The following is a 24,589-nucleotide window of genomic DNA, read 5'->3' on the forward strand; positions in this document are numbered from 1 at the left end:
GCTGCCGTTGTCTATGCCACCAAGTTGCTGAGGCTCATCCCATCCAGTCGAGCCAATTTATGGATACTAGTAATCCTGCTTCGGGCTCTGCCCCGCTACCTGCGTTTGGAACCACGGTATTCTCCTTCAGCAGCGCCCAGGGCAACTCTAATATTAACGCTCATGTCTCGGTCCTATTTCTGGAGGAACCGAAAGAGGAGATCGGGGAGCAACCCCGCACACAAGTTCATCAGGCTGAAAGCTCCAGGGATGCGGAGGGACAGTCAGAGGGACGCCCAGAGCCGGACATCGTCCCACCATCGATTCAACCAGCGTCTTCTTCAGGCAAGGCCAAGGTCGATTGGGGCCCTCCCCCGGAAGGTGCGTGCTGGATCTATGAAGAAGAGCCGGACGAATAGTCGTCCGCTCGATCAGGCTCTTCCCCTCAGACAATGCTCAGGTTTTTCTTCGAATTGCTACTTTCGCTACAACAGCTTAATGTATGTTTTGGGTGTCCTTGTTTGGTTCGAGAATTATATAGTTCAATGTCTGTCTATGCCCCTGCAAGGGATCTTGATGAAGGTCTTCTTTTTCTCTTATATGCCCCTGCGTGGGTTGACCAATTATGCTCTCACTATTCCTCAATGGTTTAAAGCCCCTGCGTGGGTAACCTGTCTCAGTAATGGTACCCCTGCGTGGGTGTTCGGTCTCAGTGTTGTTGCCCCTGTGTGGGTGTTTAGTCTCGGTGGTATTGCCCCTGCGCGGGTGAAGTGGTGGAGGGTACCCTGCATGGGAGGTTTTTTTTATCACTGTCAGTCCAGAGTGCCATCCTCGGCCTCTGGCAACTTGAACTCATGACTGTAATTGTTTTCCTGTTTATGTAAATAATAGAATAGCATAGTCTTAACGAGAAAAAAAAATATATTCTTTAGATTTTTAACCCTATAAATTTTATTTTAAGATACATAATATCTTTCTCTTAATTCATTAGTCCCTTTTCACATATATAAACAAACATGGACAAGCTGGTAAACATAAACAAAATGCTAGATGTACTATCAAACATTAAACCAAAATTGGGCCATTATGTAATTGGTACCATTCTAACATGACGATGGACACATATTTAACTATATACATAATATTTGGGTATCATATATGTTAACTACATCACTACAAGTGTTTGTATGAGCCACATAGGTTTTAGTTTTGTTCCATGAACCTAATTCACAATTTAGATAAAAAAGAGCATGGTAAATTTATAAATATGTGATAGATATAAATGTTTTTTTGGGATATATTATGTGCAACTTTTTGAAACATGTATCACTATGCATTAAATGAATTTGAAATCATTTCAATCGAGTGTTTATTTTAAATATGGAATATTTCAAACAAAAATTATATAGTTTATTTTTACACAAATTATATAATATCACTATAAGTGGTTGCGAAAAGGCGTTGAGAGGCACAAAAGTAACGATAAAAACTTAAAATAATATAAAATTAGAAAAAAATTCGTATGAGTAAACATTTAATTTTTTTCTATATTTAAATATAAATTTATGTAAGATATATATATATATATGGGGTTAGTTTATATATATATATATATATATAATTTTGTTTATATAAAAAAATGAAAATAATGTTTAGTTGAAAGTTTTATATTTGGGATTTAAGAAAATAGATTTATTGTTTATAGTTAGAGGTATTTGATAGGAGCTAAAATTTGTTTTTGGAAATTATTAATAAATAGGTAGTTTAATTTTCTTTAAATAATAAAGATAATGTAATTTATAGATAAAAATCTATAATAGCCTCGGCCTGGGGTATGCCGTAAAACTGCTTCTGCTTGGCTAAGAGCTCGTCTTCCTCGGACGTAAGGAAACAGGTTAACGGCCCAAGACCCAGAGGCATCTGGCAGGAGTGAAAGCCTGCTCCCTTAAGGACCACCAGCGGGTTATTACAGGTGGCGTGGTTTTCCTTGATAACGGTGATGAGTCAAATCGACATTCGCGGATAGCAGCCAGAGATGGTTGTCCTCACTGTTGGTTTGACACCTGAGTTTGATAGGTTTTGCCACCTTTGGAAAAAAAAAAAAAAATCTATAATAGCCAATAAAACAAGTGAGTTAAAACAAGTTTTCGGCCATTTGGAAAAAATGAAACAACATTATAATAGATTTCCCACCGTTTAAAAAAGACTTATTTTGAGTGGAGGAAAACGGGAGAAAAACAATCTTTTGAGTGGAGGAAAAAGGGAGAAAAACATGGCGTTCTGACATGAAAGATGATTGAAACACGCGATGTCAAACACGTTGATAGGTGTATATGAATTTGGATCCAAAAACATCAAACCAAGTCCACACCGCACCCACCATTTGCGACAGACGAAATCATCACCATGTGCGGATTCACTGTTTGCGCAGATTTTTAATCCTCATAAATGCGTAATGAATGCGAGCACGTATCTTCTGTTGGTTTCAGTGCAGACATTTGTTACAGGCGTGCATTATCCTTATCCTTGATTCCCTCTTTGTCATTTCGGGTTTCATACAAAATCGTTGCTTTCTCGATCGCGTGGGGACAGAGGGGAAAACTTGCCCACAACTGGCACGGTAAGCCATTTCCACCAGGACAATGGCCGCCTTTGGAATTTTAAGGGTATATACTGAAAATCAAATATCGACACAGGGGAGACTAAATGTGAATCCGATTCAGAAAATAATAGGGGAAAAATCCTCCCTATTAAAAAGGAAAACACATCGACCGGCAATGGTCCCAAATCTTTGCATCTGAATGCCTTCCATAGCCATGGAAGGAGAAACAAGAAGAAGAAATAGAGTCACGGCAATGGCTTCCCTGGTGCTTGTGGCGATCATTATTTGTGCCGCTGTGTTGATACTCCCTTTCAAGAATCAAGCTGAAGGTGTAGCAGCTGTAGAGCTGGAGAACCCAATCGATACGATCGCATACGTTTGTAACAGCACTCTCTATCCAGACCTCTGTTATTCGAGTCTCTCGCCTCATCTAGGATCGTCCCCTGCACAACCCATGAAGCTCCTTCACGTTGCTCTAACGGTGACCATGGAGGAATCGAACAAGGCTTTCGCCCTTGTTTCTAGATTCGTCAAGCAAAGCATGGCTCTTCAAGACTGCGTGCAGCTCATGGATATTACAAGGGACCAACTTGACAGCTCTATCTCTCTTTTAAAGCGCCACGATCTAAAAGCATTCACTCGTGAACAGTCCGACGATTTACAGACATGGCTCAGCGCCTCTATCACCAACCAGGACACCTGCTTAGACGGAATTTCAGATTACCCAAAAAGCGTGGCCAGAGTTCTTGTTGAGAGCAGCGTGCAAAACTTGAGGAAGCTCGTGAGTAATTCTTTGGCAATAGCAAAGGCGGCGCAGGAGTCAAGAAGGCCCGATCCATCCCCCGAGCTACGCCTCCCGTCCGATTCCATCAAGGATGATTTTCCTTCATGGCTATCTGCAGGAGATCGGAGGCTCCTACGTTCCTTTCCAAACGACGTCGTTGCTGACGTGATCGTGGCTCAGGATGGCTCTGGAAAATTCAAAACGATTACAGAAGCCATAGCTGCGGCCCCGGAGAAAAGCTCTAAGAGATACGTGATCAAGGTGAAGAAGGGGACGTACAAGGAGAACGTGGAAGTGGGCAAAAAGAAGACGAATATCATGCTGATCGGAGAAGGCATGGAAGCCACGATCGTTACAGGGAGCAGAAATGTTGTAGACGGTTCCACCACTTTCAATTCCTCTACATTAGGTAAATGGCTCCACCACTTTTAATTCCTTTTTGCTGACCGTAACCATTCTTAGGGAAGTGATTTTCAGAAAGAGGTCTCTGACTGCACTGTATTAGAGTGAATAGATTTTAGAATAGTCTGGAAATATAATGATTAACTGACATGAGCAAAATCAAAGATTTTGAAATGTTTTCTGCAATATTGTACACCATACAATCAACCTAATGAAATGACTCAAATCTGCAAGTTGAAATAAGGATAGCCTCAAATCTACACTAGCTTGGTTGATTCCTCTACATTAAGTAAATGGCTAGCCAACTTTTAATTCTTTAGTAAATCCATTTTGCGGACCTTAACCAGTAAGGAAGTGATTTTCAGAATGAAGTCTGTGAGTGCACTGTACTAGTTTGTGATTTTCAGGCAGAAGTCTGTGGCGCACTGCACTAGATTTATTCACACTGTACTAGATTTAAATTTGAATAGGAATTATTAGAATATTTTGGAAATATAATGGATATGTCCAAAAATCAATGGACATGACTTATTTTGGAATATTGTAGAATCTATTATCAACTTAAAAATGAGATGACTTGTGCATCATATTTTCAACATATTTAGGAATCTGTTATCTGACAAATGACCTCAAATCTGTGCTGGAAATGTCACTGCACAAGTAACTTTGCAATGACTTGTTCAGGAATATTTAGGAATCTGAAATAGTGTAAAGGGTCACAATTTTTGTGGGAGAACTATAAAAATTTTGATAGGCATTTGAAAAAATTTGGTAGAATTTTTTGGAAATGTGGGTAAAAATTGTTGAATTTCTATATTTTGGATGCAATTCATTTTTACCATAAAAAATGATTAAACACTCAGAGAATTAGATTTCCAGGAAAAAAATTTGTTAGGAATTTGAAAAAATTTGGTAGAAATTTTTGGAAATGTGGTTAAAAATTGTCAAATTTGTATATTTTGGATGTCCAGAATTTTTAATGGAACTGAATTCATTTCTACCATAAAAAGGATTAAAACACTCAGAGAATTAGATTTCCGCCCAAAAAATTTAACCAAAAATTAATAGTTTAGACTAAATTGTGGCTTCCATAGACAACGCCTCAGGACGGCCTCAAATCTGTGCTGGATATGTCCCTGCACAAGTCAGTAAAACCCTCACATCGGGATAAGCTGTTTCTAGCAGAAACCCGTTATGAAACAGAAAACTCGCCTTTGGCTTGTGTTTCTGTTTTAGGAAGGTGAACTTATTACTGAAGGACTATGTTTTTTATTGCAGGACGGGGATCTTATTTTTCAAAATTATCAGCCTGGCTATTTCTGGCATGATTCTGGCCACCAAGAAAAGAATCCAAACAAAAATGCAAATTAAAGCTTACGTTCCTGGATTTTAAACTTTTTTTTACTTATCTCTACTCAAAATTGGTTCATAAACATGCCATCAAAATTGGGGTGATTATTCCTCTCCGCCATTGTTGGAAGAAAGCTGACCTTTGCAAACGTCAGTCGTACGTTCCCAGATGCCTTAGCACCTTGACTGAATGCTTTGTATAATAGTGTACGATGCCCACAATGATGATGTTGGCATGTAAACTCTGCAACCACAGGCATGAACCAAATCCTAAGAGGCCATAGATTGTAATATATTGTTCATATTTTTTTTTCAGTTGTCTATAATGAGATTTTTTGGAAGTCTTTCCGGTGGGTTTCTCCGGTCAAAAATCTAGTAGTAATTTATTGAAATCGCAAATTTGATAGCTAGTTTCTGTACAATCAAAGCGTCCCAAGGATTTTTCAGGGTGCTGAATCCAAATATGCAGTTAAAAAACCATTTTAACTGCAACAAATTAAGATTTAATCTCAATTTCTTCCACCGGATTCCGTCACCTGAATCTCCAAAAAATCGCATTATAAACAACTCCTATTCTTTTTATATTGGGTTTCGCAATTTATTTGTTTCCTAATGTTGATTATCTCACATTTCTTATATCATTGGATCTCTGTAATGTTGTTATGTTATTGAAAATTTGACCTTGGTCGAAACTTTGAAATGGAAACGCTTTTTTTGGGCGGGAAAGAGTGTCCATTTTAAATATTTGATTTCTTGAATCGGAATTCGTTTCGCAGACACTGCAATGAATAGGAAAGAGTTATTAGTTGCTGGTAAATGCTAAGTTTGTTTTTATAAAGTTATTATTACTTATCTATAAACTTCGAAATATCCAAGAATGATATGCATCCCAAACCTAATAAATTTCATTTCATATCTGTTCAAGGGTTCAGCTTTTGAGGTTACAATAACATGGCTCTGCTGTATTTAATATTAAAAAGTTTACATGCTTGCAATCATCATGGAGAAGAAGTGTAATGTATTATAAAAAATATAATGTGATATTTGATAGAGTAAATATTTTTTTGTTAGGTAATGTGAGTGTTGAGATGATTGGCAGGTTTAATCTGTGACTTGGTAGGCTTAAGCTGTGATTTGTAGCTATGAATCAGGGGCATCTAAGTCCTCAAAATCTCTCAGGGATAACATCTTGCCTGAGCCACACTATCCTTTAGCATGACTGGATCCTTACCCACAGAGCTTAATTTGTGATTTGTAGCAATGAATCAGGGGCATCTAAGTCCTCAAAATCTCCCAGGGATAACATCCTGCCTGAGCCACACTATCCCTTAGGGTGACTGGATTTTTACCCACAAAGTTTCACACCCTGTAGTTATGAACTAGGGGCATCTAAATCCTCGAAATCTCTCAGGGATAACATCCTGCCTAGGCCACACAATCCCTTAACATAACTAAATTTTTACCCACAAAGTTTCACACAAACCTATCAAAAGAAAATAGAGTAAACACTAACTAAATTAATCTTCTACATAAAATTCAAGTTCAAGTTCAGGTTACCCAAATGATAGATTGGTTTAATGATAGATTGGAATTAAAAAACTGCATAGAACATTTGTTAACCTATTCTAAAGTGTCAGATAGAAAAGCATAACAATCATACTTGTAGCTGAATGTGACCTTTTTCTGTAACAGAAACAATTAAACTGAACATAAATTAGTGATAAACACACTAACAGTTTCTTCTAGAAGACCAGTGTTCAAGGGTTTGCAATCAGGGATAGGTTCGAAATACCAGTGTTGAGGGGTTTGTTGTCAGGGGTGGTGTTGTTTGAGATTTCGTTGGTTTGAGAACTTTATATATGGGAGGCGGTGATGTTAGTGACCAATATTCTGGTAGAGAACATCTTTCATTGGGTTACGGAGGCATTTTGCTTATCGATTCAGTTATGGTCTGGTAGTACTTCAGTGGGGGATTAAACCCCAGTGGCGTATGTTTAAATCTCAGAAAATCCCCAAAGCCTCATATTGCAGAGAATGCACGCATCCTGACAAACGTAAAACGGGGATTTTTTCTTATAAGAAAAAATGGAACTATGCTTATGTTATGCTCTTGCGGCTTTAAATACTGATCTCCTTAAAACGTTTCAACGCAGCTGCTGTGGGGAAGGGGTTTATGGCACAAGACATGGCGTTCGTCAACACCGCAGGTCCAGATAAGCATCAAGCGGTGGCTCTTCGTGTAGGATCAGACCAATCAGTCTTATATCGCTGCAAGATTGCAGCGTACCAAGACACATTGTACGCGCATTCTCTTCGCCAATTCTACAGGGAGTGTAACATTTTGGGTACTGTAGACTTCATATTTGGGAATGCCGCAGTAGTGTTTCAAAGCTGCACTATGATTCCCAGGAAACCCGGTGCAAATCAGAAAAATGCAATCACCGCACAGGGCAGAACTGATCCGAACCAGAACACAGGAACTTCCATTCACAACTGCAAGATCACCCCCGATGCCGACCTTGTTCCGGTGAAAAGCTCATTCCCAACATATCTGGGGAGGCCATGGAAGGAGTATTCCCGAACGGTTTACATGCAGTCCTATCTAGACGATGTTATTCAGCCTGCGGGCTGGCTGGAATGGTCTGGAGATTTTGCGTTGAAAACATTGTATTATGGGGAATATTTGAATACAGGCCCAGGAGCAGCAACTGCTAAGCGCGTGAAATGGGCCGGGTATCGGGTAATCACAAGTTCTCAAGAGGCGAGCAAGTTTACTGTTGGAGAATTCATACAAGGAGATTCATGGCTGCAGTCCACCGGTGTCGATTATGTCGACGGATTAACAGACTAGTGAAGTCGCTTCACTAATGTTTTGACGATGTTTCGTTTTGCTGTTGAGTGTCTTGTAGGCCATCCATGTTCCACGTATATAAATATAAATAAAATCACATGTAACTTAGTTACACTCATTGATTTAGTTGAAATATTTTTATGGTATGTGATGTTAAAGAAGAGATAAAAAATAATTGAAAATCCATAGGGCATGGCTTACCATGCTCACTGCTTTAAAAAATCTTATGATAAGTTCAGATTTCTTTCTGGAAATTTTCAGGACTAATTTTTTTCAAAGAAATATTTAGGGTTAATAGTTTTTTAAAGAAATATCTAGAATTAATAAGTGGTTTAAGATATTTAACAATTAATTGTTAGAATGACTTGTTCAGGAAATTATGTTTTAAGGTTTTCTTTTTAATTTCAGTAGTATATTAAACAATGTTTCTCAATGATTTAGGGAATATATATGTTAGTTGAGCAAAACATGTGATTATAGGGATAGCGAGTGTTAATGTGTTTATTTTTTTTTGAAACACATGTTTTTTTTGGACAATGTGATTGCTAAATTATTGTCAAAATAATAGAAGTTGGCATATTTTCTAAATTTGTAAGATTTTTCAAGTCTTCTTAGCCATACTGCATGGCATGATGATATAATTGTTATTATTCTATTTCTTAGAAGATATTGAAACAATGGGTTGATTCATAGATGCCCCTTAGATCAAATTTGTGTCGAAATGAAAAACATATCAAGAGGTGTTTTTCTTATCATCAATAATACCAACAAGTCAATATTTGTGTATCGTTAATGTGTGTTGTCTTTAGAGCCTGTGTACCAGAGTCCATAATCAACGTACCTATAATAAAACTCAAAATTCTTTTTCCAACTTTCCAATGAGAGTCCATGGGAGATTCCATAAATCTAGAAATGTAACTAATTGCATACATAACATAAGGTCTAGTTGTAGTATGATATATGAGATTGGCTGCAATCCTTTTAAACAATGTTGAATCAACTACGATTCCATCATCTCGCTTGCTCAAATTTGTTCCTATTTCAATAGGTGTCTTTATTGGTTTGCATTTATCTTTTATGCACCTCTTTAAGATATCTATAGCATACTTTTGTTGACATATGAAAATCCCTTGTGCATATTGATTCACTTTAATTTCCAAAAAATGCTTCATGAGACCAAGATTTGTCATACCAATTATCTTTTCATAGCAGCTTTGAAATCATCTAACATCAAATTCCTTGAATATATCATGTCAGCAGCAACATAAATACAAACTATAATGATTTTACCTTAATTTAATTTTTAACAAAGAGTAAGTTCATTATTTCTCTTGATAAGCTCATTATTGAGTAAATAAGAATCACTCTCACTATAGTAGGCCCTTGGAGCTTGCTTCAAGCCATACAATGATTTCTTCAACTTATATATTTTGTACTCTTGGTATTTTATTTCAAATCCTGGTGCCTGATCTACATACATGAGTCTTCTAGTTTGTCATTCAAGAAGGGTGACTACACATCCATATGGTAAATTGGTCATTTATTATGGGCTGCAATGGCTAACACAACTCTAATAGTATCCAAACTTGCTACTGGAGCAAAGATTTCACCATATACAATACAAGGTTGTTGAGCAAATTCTTAGCCAACCAACATTGAGTTATATTTTTGTATCTCACCTTTCTCATCTAATTTTAACTTGGACACCCATGTAACACCAATATATAGTTCTACTAGCTAGGACTTCTACAAGATGCCATGTTTGATTCCTTTCAATAGCTTGATCTCTTCATTCATGGCATGCACTCAATGCTCTTCCTTCACTACCTTTTCAAAATAAGTAGGTTGATAGGTTAATAAGAGAAAATGGGCTTCCTTATCCATGTCATTGCACTACTCATATATTTCACACAACCTCCTTGTTTTTTATTTCTTACTGAAGTTACTAACTCACTACTGAAAGAAGGATTATTTCTTAATTTCTCACTGAATTTGTTGACTCTCTATTGGAAGATCTATTTTCTTGTCTCTCCACCTATAACCTCAGCAATCTTGGTGGGAGGACTTTCCATCTTAAATTATCCACATACAAATCTACTGGGAGAGATGGATTTCTACCATCCATTGCCTCATTCTCTTGATCACGCCAATATTTTTCCTCCAAGAATTTTACATTTTCTCACCACAAATTTCTTAGTGACTAGGTTATATAGTTTGTAGGCTTTGGGATGTTCATCACACCAAATGCAAATGCATATTTCACTTTTGTTGTCAAGTTTCCTCAGTTTTTTTGGGACATGTGCATAGGAAATACAACAAAAAACTTTGAAACGAGAAAAAAATGACTTTGTGCCACTCCATTCTTTTTGAGGTACTTTACCTTTTACACTATTTGTTGGAAATCTGTTCAATTTGTAGGTTGAACAAGCAATAGCCTCAACCCAAAAGTCCTTGGGAAAATTTATAGATTTTAGCATACTCCTTGCCATGTTCATGATGGTCTAATTATTTTGTTTAGCCATTCCATTTTGTTGTAGAGTGTGTCTGGAGGTGAATTTCCTTCTAATTCCCTATTGTATACAAAACATTTTGAACTCCTTTGAGTCATACACTCCTTCATATGATATGAGCAATATAACATTTCCACTTCATTTTTTTGTTATATCCTCAAATTATTTGAACTTTGTGAGTTTATTTGATATGTTCTTAAGGAAATACATCCAAACTTTCCAATTAAAGGAATGAATAAAATTTAGAAAATAAAGACTACCACCATTCAAATGATCTTTAGTTGACATAGATTTGTGTGGACAAGTTCTAGATGCTCCTTGGATCTACAAGAGGCTTTTGGAAAAATCACTTTGATGCTTTGCAAGAATGAAAATTTCACATGTGCTAGTTTTCTCATTCAATATGGGTCTTCCCTTAAGAATTAATTATTTCTATAAAAATACTAAATCTTCTAAAAGGTCCATATCCAAGTCTTATCTATGGTTGAGACATTGTATGCATACGATTGTGACAAATTTACACTTCTAAGATTCAATGGAAATATTCTATTCTTGGTCATTTGGACTTTATCAACAAGTCTTCTACTAGTTGAATTTTCTCAGATCGTGCAGGTGGATTCCTTCAATATAACATCATAACCATGTTGACTCAATTGTCTAATACTTAACATATTATGTCTAAGATTTTGTGTGTAAAAGAAATGAAGAATATATTTTTCTTCATTTTTCTTATTCGGGACAAATACAATACTTTCAACTATGTCCTTGACTTGATAATTATCTCATTATTGTTTTTTAGATTGAATAGAGCTATCAATACTAGAAAACAACTTGTTGTCACCTATCATGTGATTGTTGCAACCAATATCCAATAACCAAAGAGCCTTGTTTTGGTCTTCTTCAATGATTTGACATGATATGACCATTGACCTATATGTCCCTTCTTATTCTAATATGAATATTTCTTTCTAAATTCACTTTCACATTGTCCATACTTTTTGTAGTAGTAACATTGTACCTTGGACTTGTTAGTCTATCTTTTGTCTATCTTCCTTTGATTCTAGGACTGTTTAGGCCATTTTAGTTGTCCTAGTTGTTTTAGTATTTTTTTCCTTTTACTTGTTGATTACCTCTATCTCTTTGACCTCAGTGATTACCTCAACTGATGGTTTCTTGATTCTTGAAATAATTTTCTAAGGAATCCTCTTCAACATTGATTCATGATTCATTGCAACAAATGAGATCTCATCAATTCTCCCACTATTAGTTTAGATATATGTTTGGACTCCTCGATTGGCAATGAAAAACACATCAAACATCTTAGGTAGGCTCTTGAGAAATTTTTCCATATTTTTTGATATTCAATCATCTCTCCATGAATCTTGATCTAATTCACAACTCCCATTACTTTGGTTATGAATTGGTCAATAATTTCTACCTATGGATCCATCACATAGGGTTTTTGTTTCTGTTCGACATTTGAATCATCACTACCTTCATCCCGATTAGGAGCCTTATATGATTGTTTGAAATTTCAAAGATAAATAAAAACCTTACAATGAATTGAGAAGCATTTCAACATAATTCATATCACAAAAGTCTCAAATCTCAAAAGATTCCCCCCTCCTTCATCTTTAATGCTTCAAACTCTCTCTTGAGGGTTTGAAGCTTCAAAATATTCACTTTTCCCTTACCTCAATATGATAACTCTAGAATATCATAGGATTTATTGCACTAAATATTCCCATTATGTTCGGAATTAAGTCATCTATTGAAATTTAGATCCAAACCTTGTCCTTGTTCAATCTTTTCTTAGTTCTGGAAGTTTATTTTTCTGGGCATTAGGCAAGACCTACATAGTTGCTTGATCTTTCTTTGAGAATCATTCTCCACTAGTTCCCAACATTCCTATACTTGTAAGAAGGTTTTGTTGCATTGTTGAGTTGGCCAAATCCCAAAGATAGAATTTGAGGGAACAACCCCCCATCCCCTCGTCATTTTCTAAGAAGTGGTTATCCTTTGTAATAAATAATTACATGTCCAACAAAAAATGAAGAAAGAAGCTTGAGATATGGTCATACCTCATAAATTCAAAATAATATGCTTAATGAATTCTAACATTGGCACCACATTATTTACACATACCTTGAATAATTCATCTTCATTGTCTTTGGAATCATAGTGAAATTTATGAATAGAAAAGTCAAATAAATTTCAACATTCATGACTAATAAATTTTCATAGATTTTCCAACATGACTATAAATAAAAATATCAAGAATTTGGAGTAGATAAAGAATTCATGGCACACATTTTGAAATAACTTTAAAATATACTTCCATTAAAACTTTTAAGGATTGAAACACCTTTTCATTCATAGACTTAAAACTCAAAGTTCAAAGTTCAAGAAATGTAAATGCATTTGTCCTTTTAAGGACAGGGATTGGGCTCCTGCAAAAAATATAACTAAACTAAATATTTGGAAGAGGAAAGAAAAAGGAATTAGGAATTAGCCATAATTCTTGGAAGAGTCCACATTCAAAAGGATGGATGATTTCTAAGTGAGAAAAAAATGGGAAAACTAAAGCTAGACAATCTACTTACAGTGATAGACTCAAGTCCTTCATTATGTTGAATTTTCTCCTTTTAAATGTAGGGTGCATGATGGAAGTGGAACCCTCAAAACCATTGATTAGTTATTTTGAGGTGGATACCTTCTCCAAAATTTCTTTAATCCAATGCTTAATGAATTCTCATATTGGCACCACATATTTACACATACCTTGAATAATTCATCTTCATTGTCTTTGGAATCATAGCCAAATTTATGTACTACGTCCAATTATTCTTCATTCTTAGTAATAAAATAATTAACCATTTACCAATCATCTCCTTGGGGAAATCAACAAGTTGATTGAAGTCATTTCGCCATGTGACCCATGTTGACACATTCTTGCACTTTCTATCTCTTTAATAGCATTTCATCCATGATAAGAATGGGTCCTTCTAATTCCTTTGTCACGTTAATTAATTTAAAGAAAATTTCAATTTATCCCATCCTTATATTGTCATATTTAACAATTAATTCATGGACTACCTTTATTCTTTCTTTCCAATAGGCATTTAATTGCTCGATTCTCCCTAGTGATGGAAGTTTGTGTTCTTTTCCGCGTGATTCATTCATATTCTATACTTACATGATGAATGTAGTTAATTTTTTCCTTGTAAAACATTTCATCATTCTCTCAGTAGTTTTGCAAAATTTAATGAGTGAATTAATTTTAAGAGATAGCCACCTCCCACACTTCCAAAATCATATCAATTCTTTTATTAAATTTAGTCACAACATTTTGGAATATTTTGACAAGTAGACTAAACACCACTTTAATCCTAGAATTTCATTGTGATACATCTTGTGAAGCTAAATTTGGTCTGACTCTAGAGATGGGTTCAAGAAACAATGGCTTTGATGGTAAATCCATTTCCAACTCTTCAATCCTTTCCTTCAATGTAATTTTTTTAGCTTCTTTCTCCTAGATTAAGTATGCCAGCATGCCTCCAACAACCTAGTAAAATTCATATAATTTTGAAGGCTTTGTTCCTTTGATATTAATATCATTGCATTAACTTTTTTTTATATTCCTTTCATCTTAGACTGGTTCTTTCGATGCTTTCCATTATCATCAATCTCCATAACTTATATGTTTGTATTCTTGGGTGTTCCATGGGTGTTACTCTTCTTTCTTTTTTAATTAACTCTAACAATATGAGACCTTTCAATGGTAAAATTTGTTGATTCCCATCATGAACATATCTAATAGTATTACTAATTTTCTTCTTAAGATCCCTTGCTTGAGATTGAACCTTATGCTAGAAGCTAGGATAATACTGAGAGGGGAGGGGGGTGAATCGGTATTATGACAATTTAAAATATTTCTTTCGAAAAGTAAAAAATACTTAACACCAATATCAATAATCAATAACACATCAAATTCATAAATCAAGAAAAAAGATATAACGTGGAAACCCAACTCGGAAAAACACCAATTGTGTTTCTTATTATGACGAAATCAAAGCTATAAATTCAAGTACATCAACTTGTAGGCTACAACCCACTTGAAGGCTTCAATCCCATTTATTATTGCAAGCACCAACATGTTGGGTTCTCAAGATTCAACGTGAAGGAAGCTCCAACTCCCTCACTTATCAACAGGTACTGAAAGGAAGCTCCAACTCCCTATTGTACAAGCACCGACTTGCACAACCCGATCTTAATCATTCTTTGATAAATTTTTCATACTTAGACCATGAAGGCTTTCCATCTTCAATTATTTTTTGTCCTGCTCATGGAAATCACCTGTCTCAATACACCTATGATCCCTTACATCAATTCTGCTCATTCTCTATTGCCTATAAAGAATTAGGTCTAATAATTTTACTCTTAAATTTTAGTTTACTACAACTCAACAAATTCATTAATTTATTCATTATCTTTTTGTTCACTTGTTGTTCTACTTGTTTATATCTGATCTCCAATCAACCTTTATACCCTGCATATTGCCTTGAGGTTTTTTATGTGTTTAACTGTTGATTTTAGCCAATTCTAGTATTTGTACTGAGGACTTCCAACTTTAATTGGCTAACATATATGTCATAACTACGAAATATAGTACATTCTCGCCATTCATGTTGAGTGTTTGATTTGAAGGAAAAATCAAGACTATAGAATGGCTTTAGTTCATATTCTCGAAGGTCTATCATATTCTTCAAGCCTTTCCTTTTAAGCATGAGACCATTCATGCATGGAGTTTGGACTGGAAGCCAATCAAGACTGTAGAACAACTTGTGTAATACTGTTTATGCCTTAAGCCACAAATTTTATGGACCATAAGCTTAACATCTCTAATGAATACTATAGACCATGCGCAGTGCCTGCATCCTTAAACATATGTCCATATTGCTTGTCAAAGCTCTAAAAAAACCACAAAGGCCCGGTCATGTGCTCCAAATAAAAACCATAAAAAATGGGCCCTTGGTGCTCCTTTCAATGCATCGACAGATCATTGATTGATGTGAAAGTTATCGTTCCTTGGTTGTCAACCTCGGCCTATTTCCTAGTTGTGCCTTCCTCTCCACCACTGAGGCAAGACATGAATGTTCTTGTCAACTGATGGAGTCATTCTCATCCCTCTATTTCGGCCTCTTGGTCTCGATTCTCCATCTCTCAATCTCTACTTGGACCACTGATGGGAGAGATGACATCATGCTTGCATCACCATCTACCATGTGTCCTTCAATGGGTGGTGCCACGTGTCATATGCTTTTTACCCTCTTGGCCACCTGAAAACATTGAACCTGCATGCCATGTGTCCTCCACTAGGTTGCCATATTATCTCTGGTGGATGTCATTCTAACATCGTCATTGCCATTTCACCTACCACATATAATCCTTGTCATCAAAATCATGTGATCTGAATTGGATCATTATATTTTTTTTCATCCCTCTCGATGCATTTGGAGTGTAAAAAGGTGGAGGAATCAACTCATGGGACCATTTTTACCGGGGGGACCCAGTTTGGCAGAACGGGGTCTGAAACCTTCAGGGAGTATTTTGAGGCATCAAACAACATTTTTTTGGGGTAAAATTTTTCTGCTTCAGCGTCGCACCTTTTCATGCTATTTTACACATAAAGATATTTCCAATGACACAAGAAGCTCTCCAACCAGAGTTCGTACGCAAAAATTATGCCACTCAGAAGTTGACCTTCCTGTTTTCACACCTATAGTTAGGGAGGATGTCGCGCCAGGCCCCATTATTCATGGAAAAGGGGCTCACCACATGATTAGGATGTAAAAGACTCTATAAGGGTTTATATTGTAACTGTAGTTAAGAGTTGATGTAGTCAAAGTTAACTACTAGTAGGCTATCAAGTTGTGTTATAACCGAGCTACTAGGGGGAAGAGGCATTCCATTATTTCGAGAGAATATTATGAGATAGTTGAGAAAATATAGCCAGAAGAGAGAGGAGGTAGAGCACATAGAGAGGATATGTGCACTATAGCAACCCATAGACCACATACATTACTTCTTTGTACCTATAGCCATATTTCTAGAGAGAGAAAGAGAGCAAAGCGACCTCACCTTCTAGTTGGGTTTTCTCCCGAAAGGGTTTCCAAGAGAGCATATCTTGTGTCTTTTGTGTGTGTGTGTTCTTATTTTGTCATTCTCTACTTTTCTATATAATTTACATTTGCATGCATACATTAATTACAGTAGAATCCAGAGAGCTTAAAGTTTACTAAAACTGTAATAGTGTAGAAACTCAACTTTTTAATATAATATTATTAGATCTCTTATGATGAACTATCCAGTGGAATATCCACAACATTTTATGGATCATTTGGTATCAGAGAAGGTTTCTTTGGTTATTTTTGGAAATTTGGAGGTGATCTAGCTCAGTGGGGTAAAAAATCATAAAACCCTAATCGTTGTTGATGATTTTGTAAGTGAACCTAGTGATCTTGTAGAGGTGAGGCTTTCACTGCTCGAACAACAAGTCACAAATAAACCTCCTCATGGTGGCCTTGAGCAATAAGATGGGGATATTTGGAGAAGATGGGGGTTCAAATGCAGAGGAAAAATTAGAAGGGGGGTCGGGAGATAGGGAAGACACAAAGAACCAGCCAAAGAAGGAACTCGGAAATGATCAACCCAGCTCGAGTGCTGTGAATGAGTTCATATTTAAAATGGAAGCAAAATTTAATATCAAGTCATATCATGGTGAGATCGACGCTCTGAAGCTAAACCACTATTTGGAGTAATTGGAAGTTTATTTAAGTGTCCATCAAAATGAGGAAGGGAAAAAGATCTCATTTGCGTGAATGAAATTAGAAGGCCATGCATTGACTTGGTTGGAGAGCCACACAGAAACCCTGAGGTTGGAGGGAGAACCTCCAGTGAGTAAGTAGGAAGATTTCAAAACTCTCATTAGGTCACAGTTTTATCCCATCAGATACATGGAGGAATAGTGGATCTAGTGCCATTACTTCAGAAAAAAGTCAGGCCAAAGCGTGCAGGAGTACATGACGGAATTCGGGAAGATGGCCATTACGTTGGGTACCTCTTCAAAGAAGAAATATGTACTCCTCAAGTATTTTGGGGGCTTGCACCTCCATCTGCGTGAGAAAGTGATGATGTTAAAGCCAAAATTGATGGACAAGGCTTGTGTATAGGCACAATAACTAGAAAGCATAAGCCTGAAAAAAGCACAATCAAGTGGATGATTGAAGCAAAACGAGAAATAGGAAGCTTCTAAGGAAGGGAAGAAGAAGCAAAACGGGGGGAAAGATAAAAATATGATGGCCACATCATACCAGTGCAAAGATCCTAGACACCATTGCAATTCCTACAACATTAATGGCCATACAAAGGAGCAGTGCTTGAAGTTGCATTCAGACCTAAACCTGAAGAACAAGAAGAAAGATAATAAGAAGAAGAATATCATGGCTACGGATTCAAGCAACCAAGTTGAAAGTATCTCATATGTGGATGCTAGTATCATCTGCACGTCAGTGCAGAAGGAGTTGAGTCTTAGTAGCCTTCAAGAATAGGAAGAGAAAGAAATGACCAAACTCTTCCATATAAAGATACGAGTCAAGAAGACAAAGATTGATGCTGTGTTTGACTCGGGATAACAGGGTAATCTCATTGCAACAGAGCTGGTCAAGAATTTAGGGCTGGAAGTTTGTGATCATCCAAACCCATATCCACTGGGATGGGTAAATAAGGATGCAGAGCTGAAGGTAACAAAACAGTGTAAAATTAGATTTTCTATCAGTGCTAAATTATTGATGAATTAGATCTAGATGTGGTTCCCCTTGATCTATGTGAAGTCTTGTTTGGGAGTCCATACATGTACATGTGAGATGCAATATTCATGAGGAGAGCCAATTAGTACCGGCTCATCAAGGATGGAAAATTGTTCATCATTAAAGCATACAAAGGCAAGTAAACAATTTCACTAGTAAGTGCCAACGAAGCCAAGAAATTCAGCATTTCCAGCAAGAAGTATGCTTTATTATTTTTAAGAGAAAGTTAGTCTAAAGAGGAGTCCATAATAGGTAAGTCATCCCTAGATGGGTGTATTAATAAACAGAAAAAACAATTGGAGGAGTTATTATAGGCATACAGGCTAGATTAGTTTCAACAAGCAAAGTACTTCACCAATATGGACTTGACGTCTGGATATCACCAGGTTCGAGTCAAAGAAGAAGATACATGGAAGACCACCTTCAAAACCAAGCAAGGTTTGTATGAGTGGTTAGTTATTCCTTTTGGCCTATGTAATGCACCAACTACATTTATGAGATTAATGAATGATGTATTACACACTTTCATAGATTCATTTTTCATTGTCTATTTAGATGATATACTAGTATATAGTGCTACATGGGAGGAGCACATGTCAAACTTACGTAGGTTATAGAAACATTGAAGAAGCAATAGTTGCTAGCAAATCTCAAGAAGGGTGATTTTGCATAGCAGTCTTCGGTGTATCTTGCGTATGTGATTGGTGGAGGAGAACTAAAGATAGATTCTTCCGATATGGAGGCCATCATGAAATGGTCGGTGCCTACTAATTTTTATGAGGTTGGGAGTTTCATTGGGGTAGCACAATACGTGAGGAAGTTCATAGCCTCATTTTCAGCGGTAGCAGCAATGCTCCATGCCATAACAGTAAGTGGCAAGATTTTCTAGTTGGGAAAAGGTCAGCAAAGGGCTTTCAAAGAGTTAAGGAAGAAGGTCAGCGAAGCACTAGTTGTAGCATTACCAACTTGCAGTGACCCTTTGAAGTGGAGATAGATGTAAGTGGGTATGCTATGGGAGTTGTCTTGATGTAGGGAGGAAGGCTTGTATGCTACCATTTTGAAGTATTTCAGGGGGCAGTCCTTAACCACCCTACCTACAACAAGGAGGTCTATTCCATGGCGCAAGAGGTGAATAAGTGGAAGCACTATCTAAAGGGAAAGGAGACAATAATCCACACAGATCACCAGTTGTTAAAATACTTTCACGCCTAGAGTAAGCTACAACAGAACATGAATTATAAGTGGATGGGGTTTTTACAACAATTTCATTTGGTGATCAAGTATAAGAAGGGAAGCACAAACAAGTTGGTCCACATGCTTTAAAGGCCACACACACATCAAATATCATAGCTCTTATGGACGTGGAGCCATTCACCCATGATGCATACAGAGAGGCTTATTTAGAAGATGAGGACTTCAAGGAGGTGTATTAGTAGTTGTAGAGTCAGAGCCATGTGCATGATGGAGATAACACCGTTGACTACCATCTCTAGGATGGGTTACTCTACAGGCTGGATAATCTATGTGTTCCTAAAGGTGAGCGATTGTAACTGATCATAGAGGCTCACTCCTCCAAGGTTGCAAGGCACTTTGGTGTAGGGAAGATCGTGGCTAACTTGCAGAGGTATGTTTATTGGGAGAAGATGTAATAACAGGTAACTAGGTTCATAAGAGGATGCATTTTTTGTTGTACGAGAAAGCTTAGAACCAAGAAATAGGGTATATATCATCCCTTACCTATACCTACTCATCCTTGGGAAAGAAGTTCCATGGACTTTGTGGGAGGTTTACTGACAACCAAGAAGGGACATGGCTACTTGTTTGTGGTAGTTGATAGGTTCAATAATATGTGTGTTCTGATGTGCTGTAAAAAGACCATCAATGGGAAAGAAGTAGCAAACTTGTTCTTTGGACAGGTCTGGGTGCACTTTAGGATACCAAGTTGCATCGTTTCAAACAGGGATACAATAGTTCTTAGAGCATTCAGGATTACATTGTGGGAGAAGATGGAAATAACATTGAAGAGATCTACAACATTCCATGAACAGATAGATGGGTAGACATAAGTAGTCAACGATACTTTGGTGCAACGTGTGAGGGGATATAACCAGAAGCATTTGAAGACCTAGGATGAAAATCTAGTATATATACAACATTTTTACAACAAAGTAGTCCAAACTTCTATGATAAAGTCCCCATTTGAGACTTGATTTGGATATTTTCCACCTTCACCTTTGGATATTTCATATGGGTAACAAGGAGGAGTGAAGGAATATCTTACAAGAGATGCTTTGAGGGCTGAAAAATTTATAGAGAAGATCAGGCATATCCACTTATAGGTACAAGAAACACTATAGAAGTCACATGAGAAGTATAAGGCCAGATATGATCAACACAAAATAGAGAAGTAATTCAAGGTGGGAGACAGGGTCTGCTTATAGTTGAACAAGGAGAGGTTGCACGGGCCTAGTAAGAAAATTACTGCTCGAAGGTATGGTCCCTTCGAGATACTAGAAAAGGTGGGTGATAGTGCCTATAGACTCAATTTACCACCTTATATGCACATTTATTCAATTGTGAATGTAGAGAATTTGAAACTCTGTGAGCCTTCCATGCTAGATCTGGAAGAGGAACAGGTCCTACCTTCTGTGGAGGATTTGGCACCAAATGCTCAAGCAAAGTTGATAGAAGATACAATTTTGCAGAAGAGGTATAGAACTAAAACACATGGGCAACATGACCTTTGACATATTTGAATGAATGGACAACTTCCAGGAAAATCTAAATGGTACACCAAAGAGAAGGTGGAGGAAAATTTTCCTCACCTCATTTATTAAAAGCTTTTGGGGACCAAAATGCTTCAAAAATGGGGGGTTTTGATCCATATTGGATCATTATATTGTTTTCATCCATCTCGATGAATTTGGAGTGGAAAAAAGTGGAGGAATTAGCTCACAAGACTATTTTTACTGGCTGGACAAAGTTTGGAAAAACGAGGTCTGAAACCTTCAAGGAGTGTTTTAAGGCATCAAATGACTTTTTTGGGGTAAAAATTTTCCACTTTAGTTCCAAATTATTTCATTATATTCTACACACAGTGATATTTCAAATGATGTAAGAAGCATATCAATTGTAGTCGACATGCAAAAGTTATGCCACTAAGAAGTTGACCTTCCTGTTTTCACACCTATAGTTTGGGATGATGCCATGTCAGCCCCCATTATTCATGGAAAAGGGGCTCACCACATGATTATGATGGAAAATAATATAGAAGAGCCTATTTTGTAACTTTAGTTAAGAGTTTTTGTAGTCAAAATTAACCACGAGTAGGCTATCAAGGTGTGTTTTAACCGAGCCATTGGGAGGAAGAGGCATTCCATTATTTCGAGAGAATCTTGTTCCATAGCTGAGAAAATATAGCGAGGAGAGATAGGAGGTAGAGCACATAGAGAGGATCTGTTCACTATAGCAACCTGCAGGCCACAAACATTACTTCTTTGTACCTACAACCATTTTTCCAAACAGAGAAACAGAGCGAAGCGACCTCACCTTCTAGTTGGGTTTTCTCCCAAAAGTGTTTCCCAAAGAGAATATCTTGTTTCTTGTGTGTATGCACTTATTTTTTCATTCTCTAATTTTATGCATAATTTCCATTTGCATGCATGCACTAATTACAGTAGAATCTACAAATCTTAAAGTTCAATAAAATTGTAATAGTTTAGAATCTCATATTTTTAATATAATATTATCAGATTTGTTGTGATGAACTGTCTAATGGAATATCCATGGAATTTTATGGATCATCGTGCCAATGACGTCATTCTATCTATCTTCATGCCATGTCATTAGTACGGAGATAAGGGGCATCATACTTTTGTCTTTCATAAAAATCATCCAATCTTACAAGTGGTGGGGTGAGATTTATATTTTAAATCTCATTTGTAGTTAATAATCTTTGTCTATCTCGCTCCTTCTATCTTAGGACCTCAGGACCATTGGCATAATGCATCAATGAGTATAGGCTAGGGAAATATGCCAATGTTTACAGTAGTTTCTAGGAATAAAAGCCCATCTCTCCCCCATTAATCTTGTGATCTCAAGACCTTAACGTAACTACACTAAGCAAAGAAAGAACACAACAGGATATGAATTGTTGCTATAGTTGGAAATTTTTTGTCTCTAAGGTCTGTTAGGCTCAGAGCCTTGTGCACATATGTGTTGATAATAAAGGGTTGGGGTGAGATACATGTCCCCTAGTGGGACCGAACCCCTAGGGTGTGGTAATCTGGATATCAATCTACTATGTAAAAGAGGGTCCCTCCTGACCTTAGAACATAGACTATTATGTTAACAAAGGAATTCTTTATAAAACACAAGGTTTTTAAGGAATCTTGAGGCGTGAAACCCTGTCAAATTTCAAATTGTAATAACTTTTGAACCCTTGGACAATTTTCAAGCTTCCACATATTGTTGTAAAGGTATTTCTAAGAACTATCCATCAGGGAACTTTGTAAGGGCATCTAAGCTAATATTCTATACAAAAAATTATTCCAAAGTCAGGCTTCATTATAGACCGAAAAACAACTTAAACATATATGTCCATGCACTTTGACATCAATGAAAACACTATCACAACATTCTCCCCTTTTGGCATTAATGGTAACACCAAAAACATTGCTACCAATAATTAAATTAGTAACAAATTAAATCCATATGGGACAAAATGTAAGCAACTCTTAAATTGGAAAGTCCTTATGACTATTTGTTTTATCCTTCTCCTCTTGGTTCATTCTCCCCCTATGGTTCTAAGGAGAACTCACACCTTTTGCCTCAATTTCCTTCAATTCTTCCTTTTATGTTTTCTACTTATTGTTTGTTGATTTCTCCCCCTTTCTGAATAATTATCCAATGTTTATGTTTATTTCTCACCCTTTGACATTGATGGAAAAAAATTAAATGCTCCCCTTGCAACTAATAGCCCCCCGCAATTAGTGCAGTCTTGTGGACTTGGCAGCTACTTCTTATGCTAAATTTTTTACTAAACTAGAGCGCTACCTTCTATCCCTGTGGAGAATACCTAGATGAGAGGGGAGAGTTAAAATGCTCCCAATTTATACCTTAAGTACTCAAATGGTTAACATGATAGGGGTTTGGTGAAGATATCAACTATCTGCTCCTTTGTGGGAACATATTCCAGTCACGCAACTTGATTGTCAACCTGTTCTCAGAGAAAGTGGTACTTGATAGGAATTGGATTAGTCTTTGAGTGCATAAAAGGATTTTGGACATGCTAATGGAACTTGTGTTATCATAGATAATAGGAATGTGATCTTCATATATTGCCATATATCTTGCAAAGTATGATTCATCTCAAAATTCTGAGTGCATCATGAGGCTATTGCAATGAACTCTACCTCAGAAGTTGAAATAAAGATTTTTTTTTTCTTTCTTAACCATGCCACAAGTCTCTCACCATCAAAGATAACACTTCCAGTTGTATTCTTCCTTTCATTTATATTTCCTTCCCAATCTACATCTATGTATGTTTTCAATAAAAATTTCTTACCTTTAAGACACCATGATCCATAGTCCATTGTGGCTCTCAAATATCTGAGAATCCTTTTTGCTACAAAGAGATGACTTTCTTTGGGTCCTGCTTGAAATATTACAACAACATCAACATATTTCATAATATCTGGTCATGGGACTGTTAAATATAAAAGGTTTCCAATAAGTGACATGTATAGAGTCGGATCAACCTCAAGTGACTCATCATCTTTGTTGAGTTTCCATCCGCTGACCATTGGAGTGCTTACCAACGAGCATTCTTCCATCCCAAACTTCTTCAAGACTTATTTGAGGTAATTTCCTTGAGAAATAATTATTACTCTTGTTGATTGTGCAACCTGTAAATTGAGGAAGTAAGATAGTTTCCCAAGCATAGACATCTCAAGTTCAGACTTCATATCATCTACAAACTTCTACCTAAGTTCATTTTCTTCATTGCCAAAAATTCTATCATCAACATAAACAACAACAACTAACAGTTTATGGTTCTCAATTTGTATGTGTAATTTTTTTTTTGTTGTGCCCCTTTTAAATCTATAGTGAAGCAGATATGTATCTAGCCTTGAATACCAAGCCCTAGGTGTTTGTTTAAGGCCATATAATGTTTAAGGCATCCCTTGTTTTCCTTGCATTATAATCTTAGTCCAATAATATCATGTGCAACATGAATTCCCA

The 24,589-nt window shown here is 36.6% G+C and overlaps 1 protein-coding gene across 1 annotated transcript; it reads left to right on the forward strand.

Annotated features, from left to right (window-relative positions):
- The first annotated feature begins 2,531 nt into the window (after positions 1–2,531).
- LOC149175153 (pectinesterase-like) lies at positions 2,532–8,086 on the forward strand. Its single transcript, XM_089419534.1, has 2 exons — positions 2,532–3,774; positions 7,271–8,086. The coding sequence occupies exons 1-2, from the start codon at positions 2,781–2,783 to the stop codon at positions 7,966–7,968; spliced, it is 1,692 nt and encodes a 563-aa protein (XP_089275660.1). The 5' UTR covers positions 2,532–2,780; the 3' UTR covers positions 7,969–8,086.
- Positions 8,087–24,589: the final 16,503 nt, after the last annotated feature.

This window comes from Pinus tabuliformis, chromosome 4_1 (assembly GCF_031772625.1).
Source record: "Pinus tabuliformis cultivar Carrire ecotype Pingquan chromosome 4_1, CPIR1, whole genome shotgun sequence".
In the NCBI taxonomy this organism is placed as follows: Eukaryota; Viridiplantae; Streptophyta; class Pinopsida; order Pinales; family Pinaceae; genus Pinus; species Pinus tabuliformis.

Coding starts and splice junctions, on each gene's coding strand:
- LOC149175153 (XM_089419534.1), top strand. CDS start 2,781: ATGCCTTCCATAGCCATGGAAGGAGAAACAAGAAGAAGAAATAGAGTC. Junction 3,775..7,270: donor TTTCAATTCCTCTACATTAG/GTAAATGGCTCC, acceptor GTTTCAACGCAG/CTGCTGTGGGGAAGGGGTTT.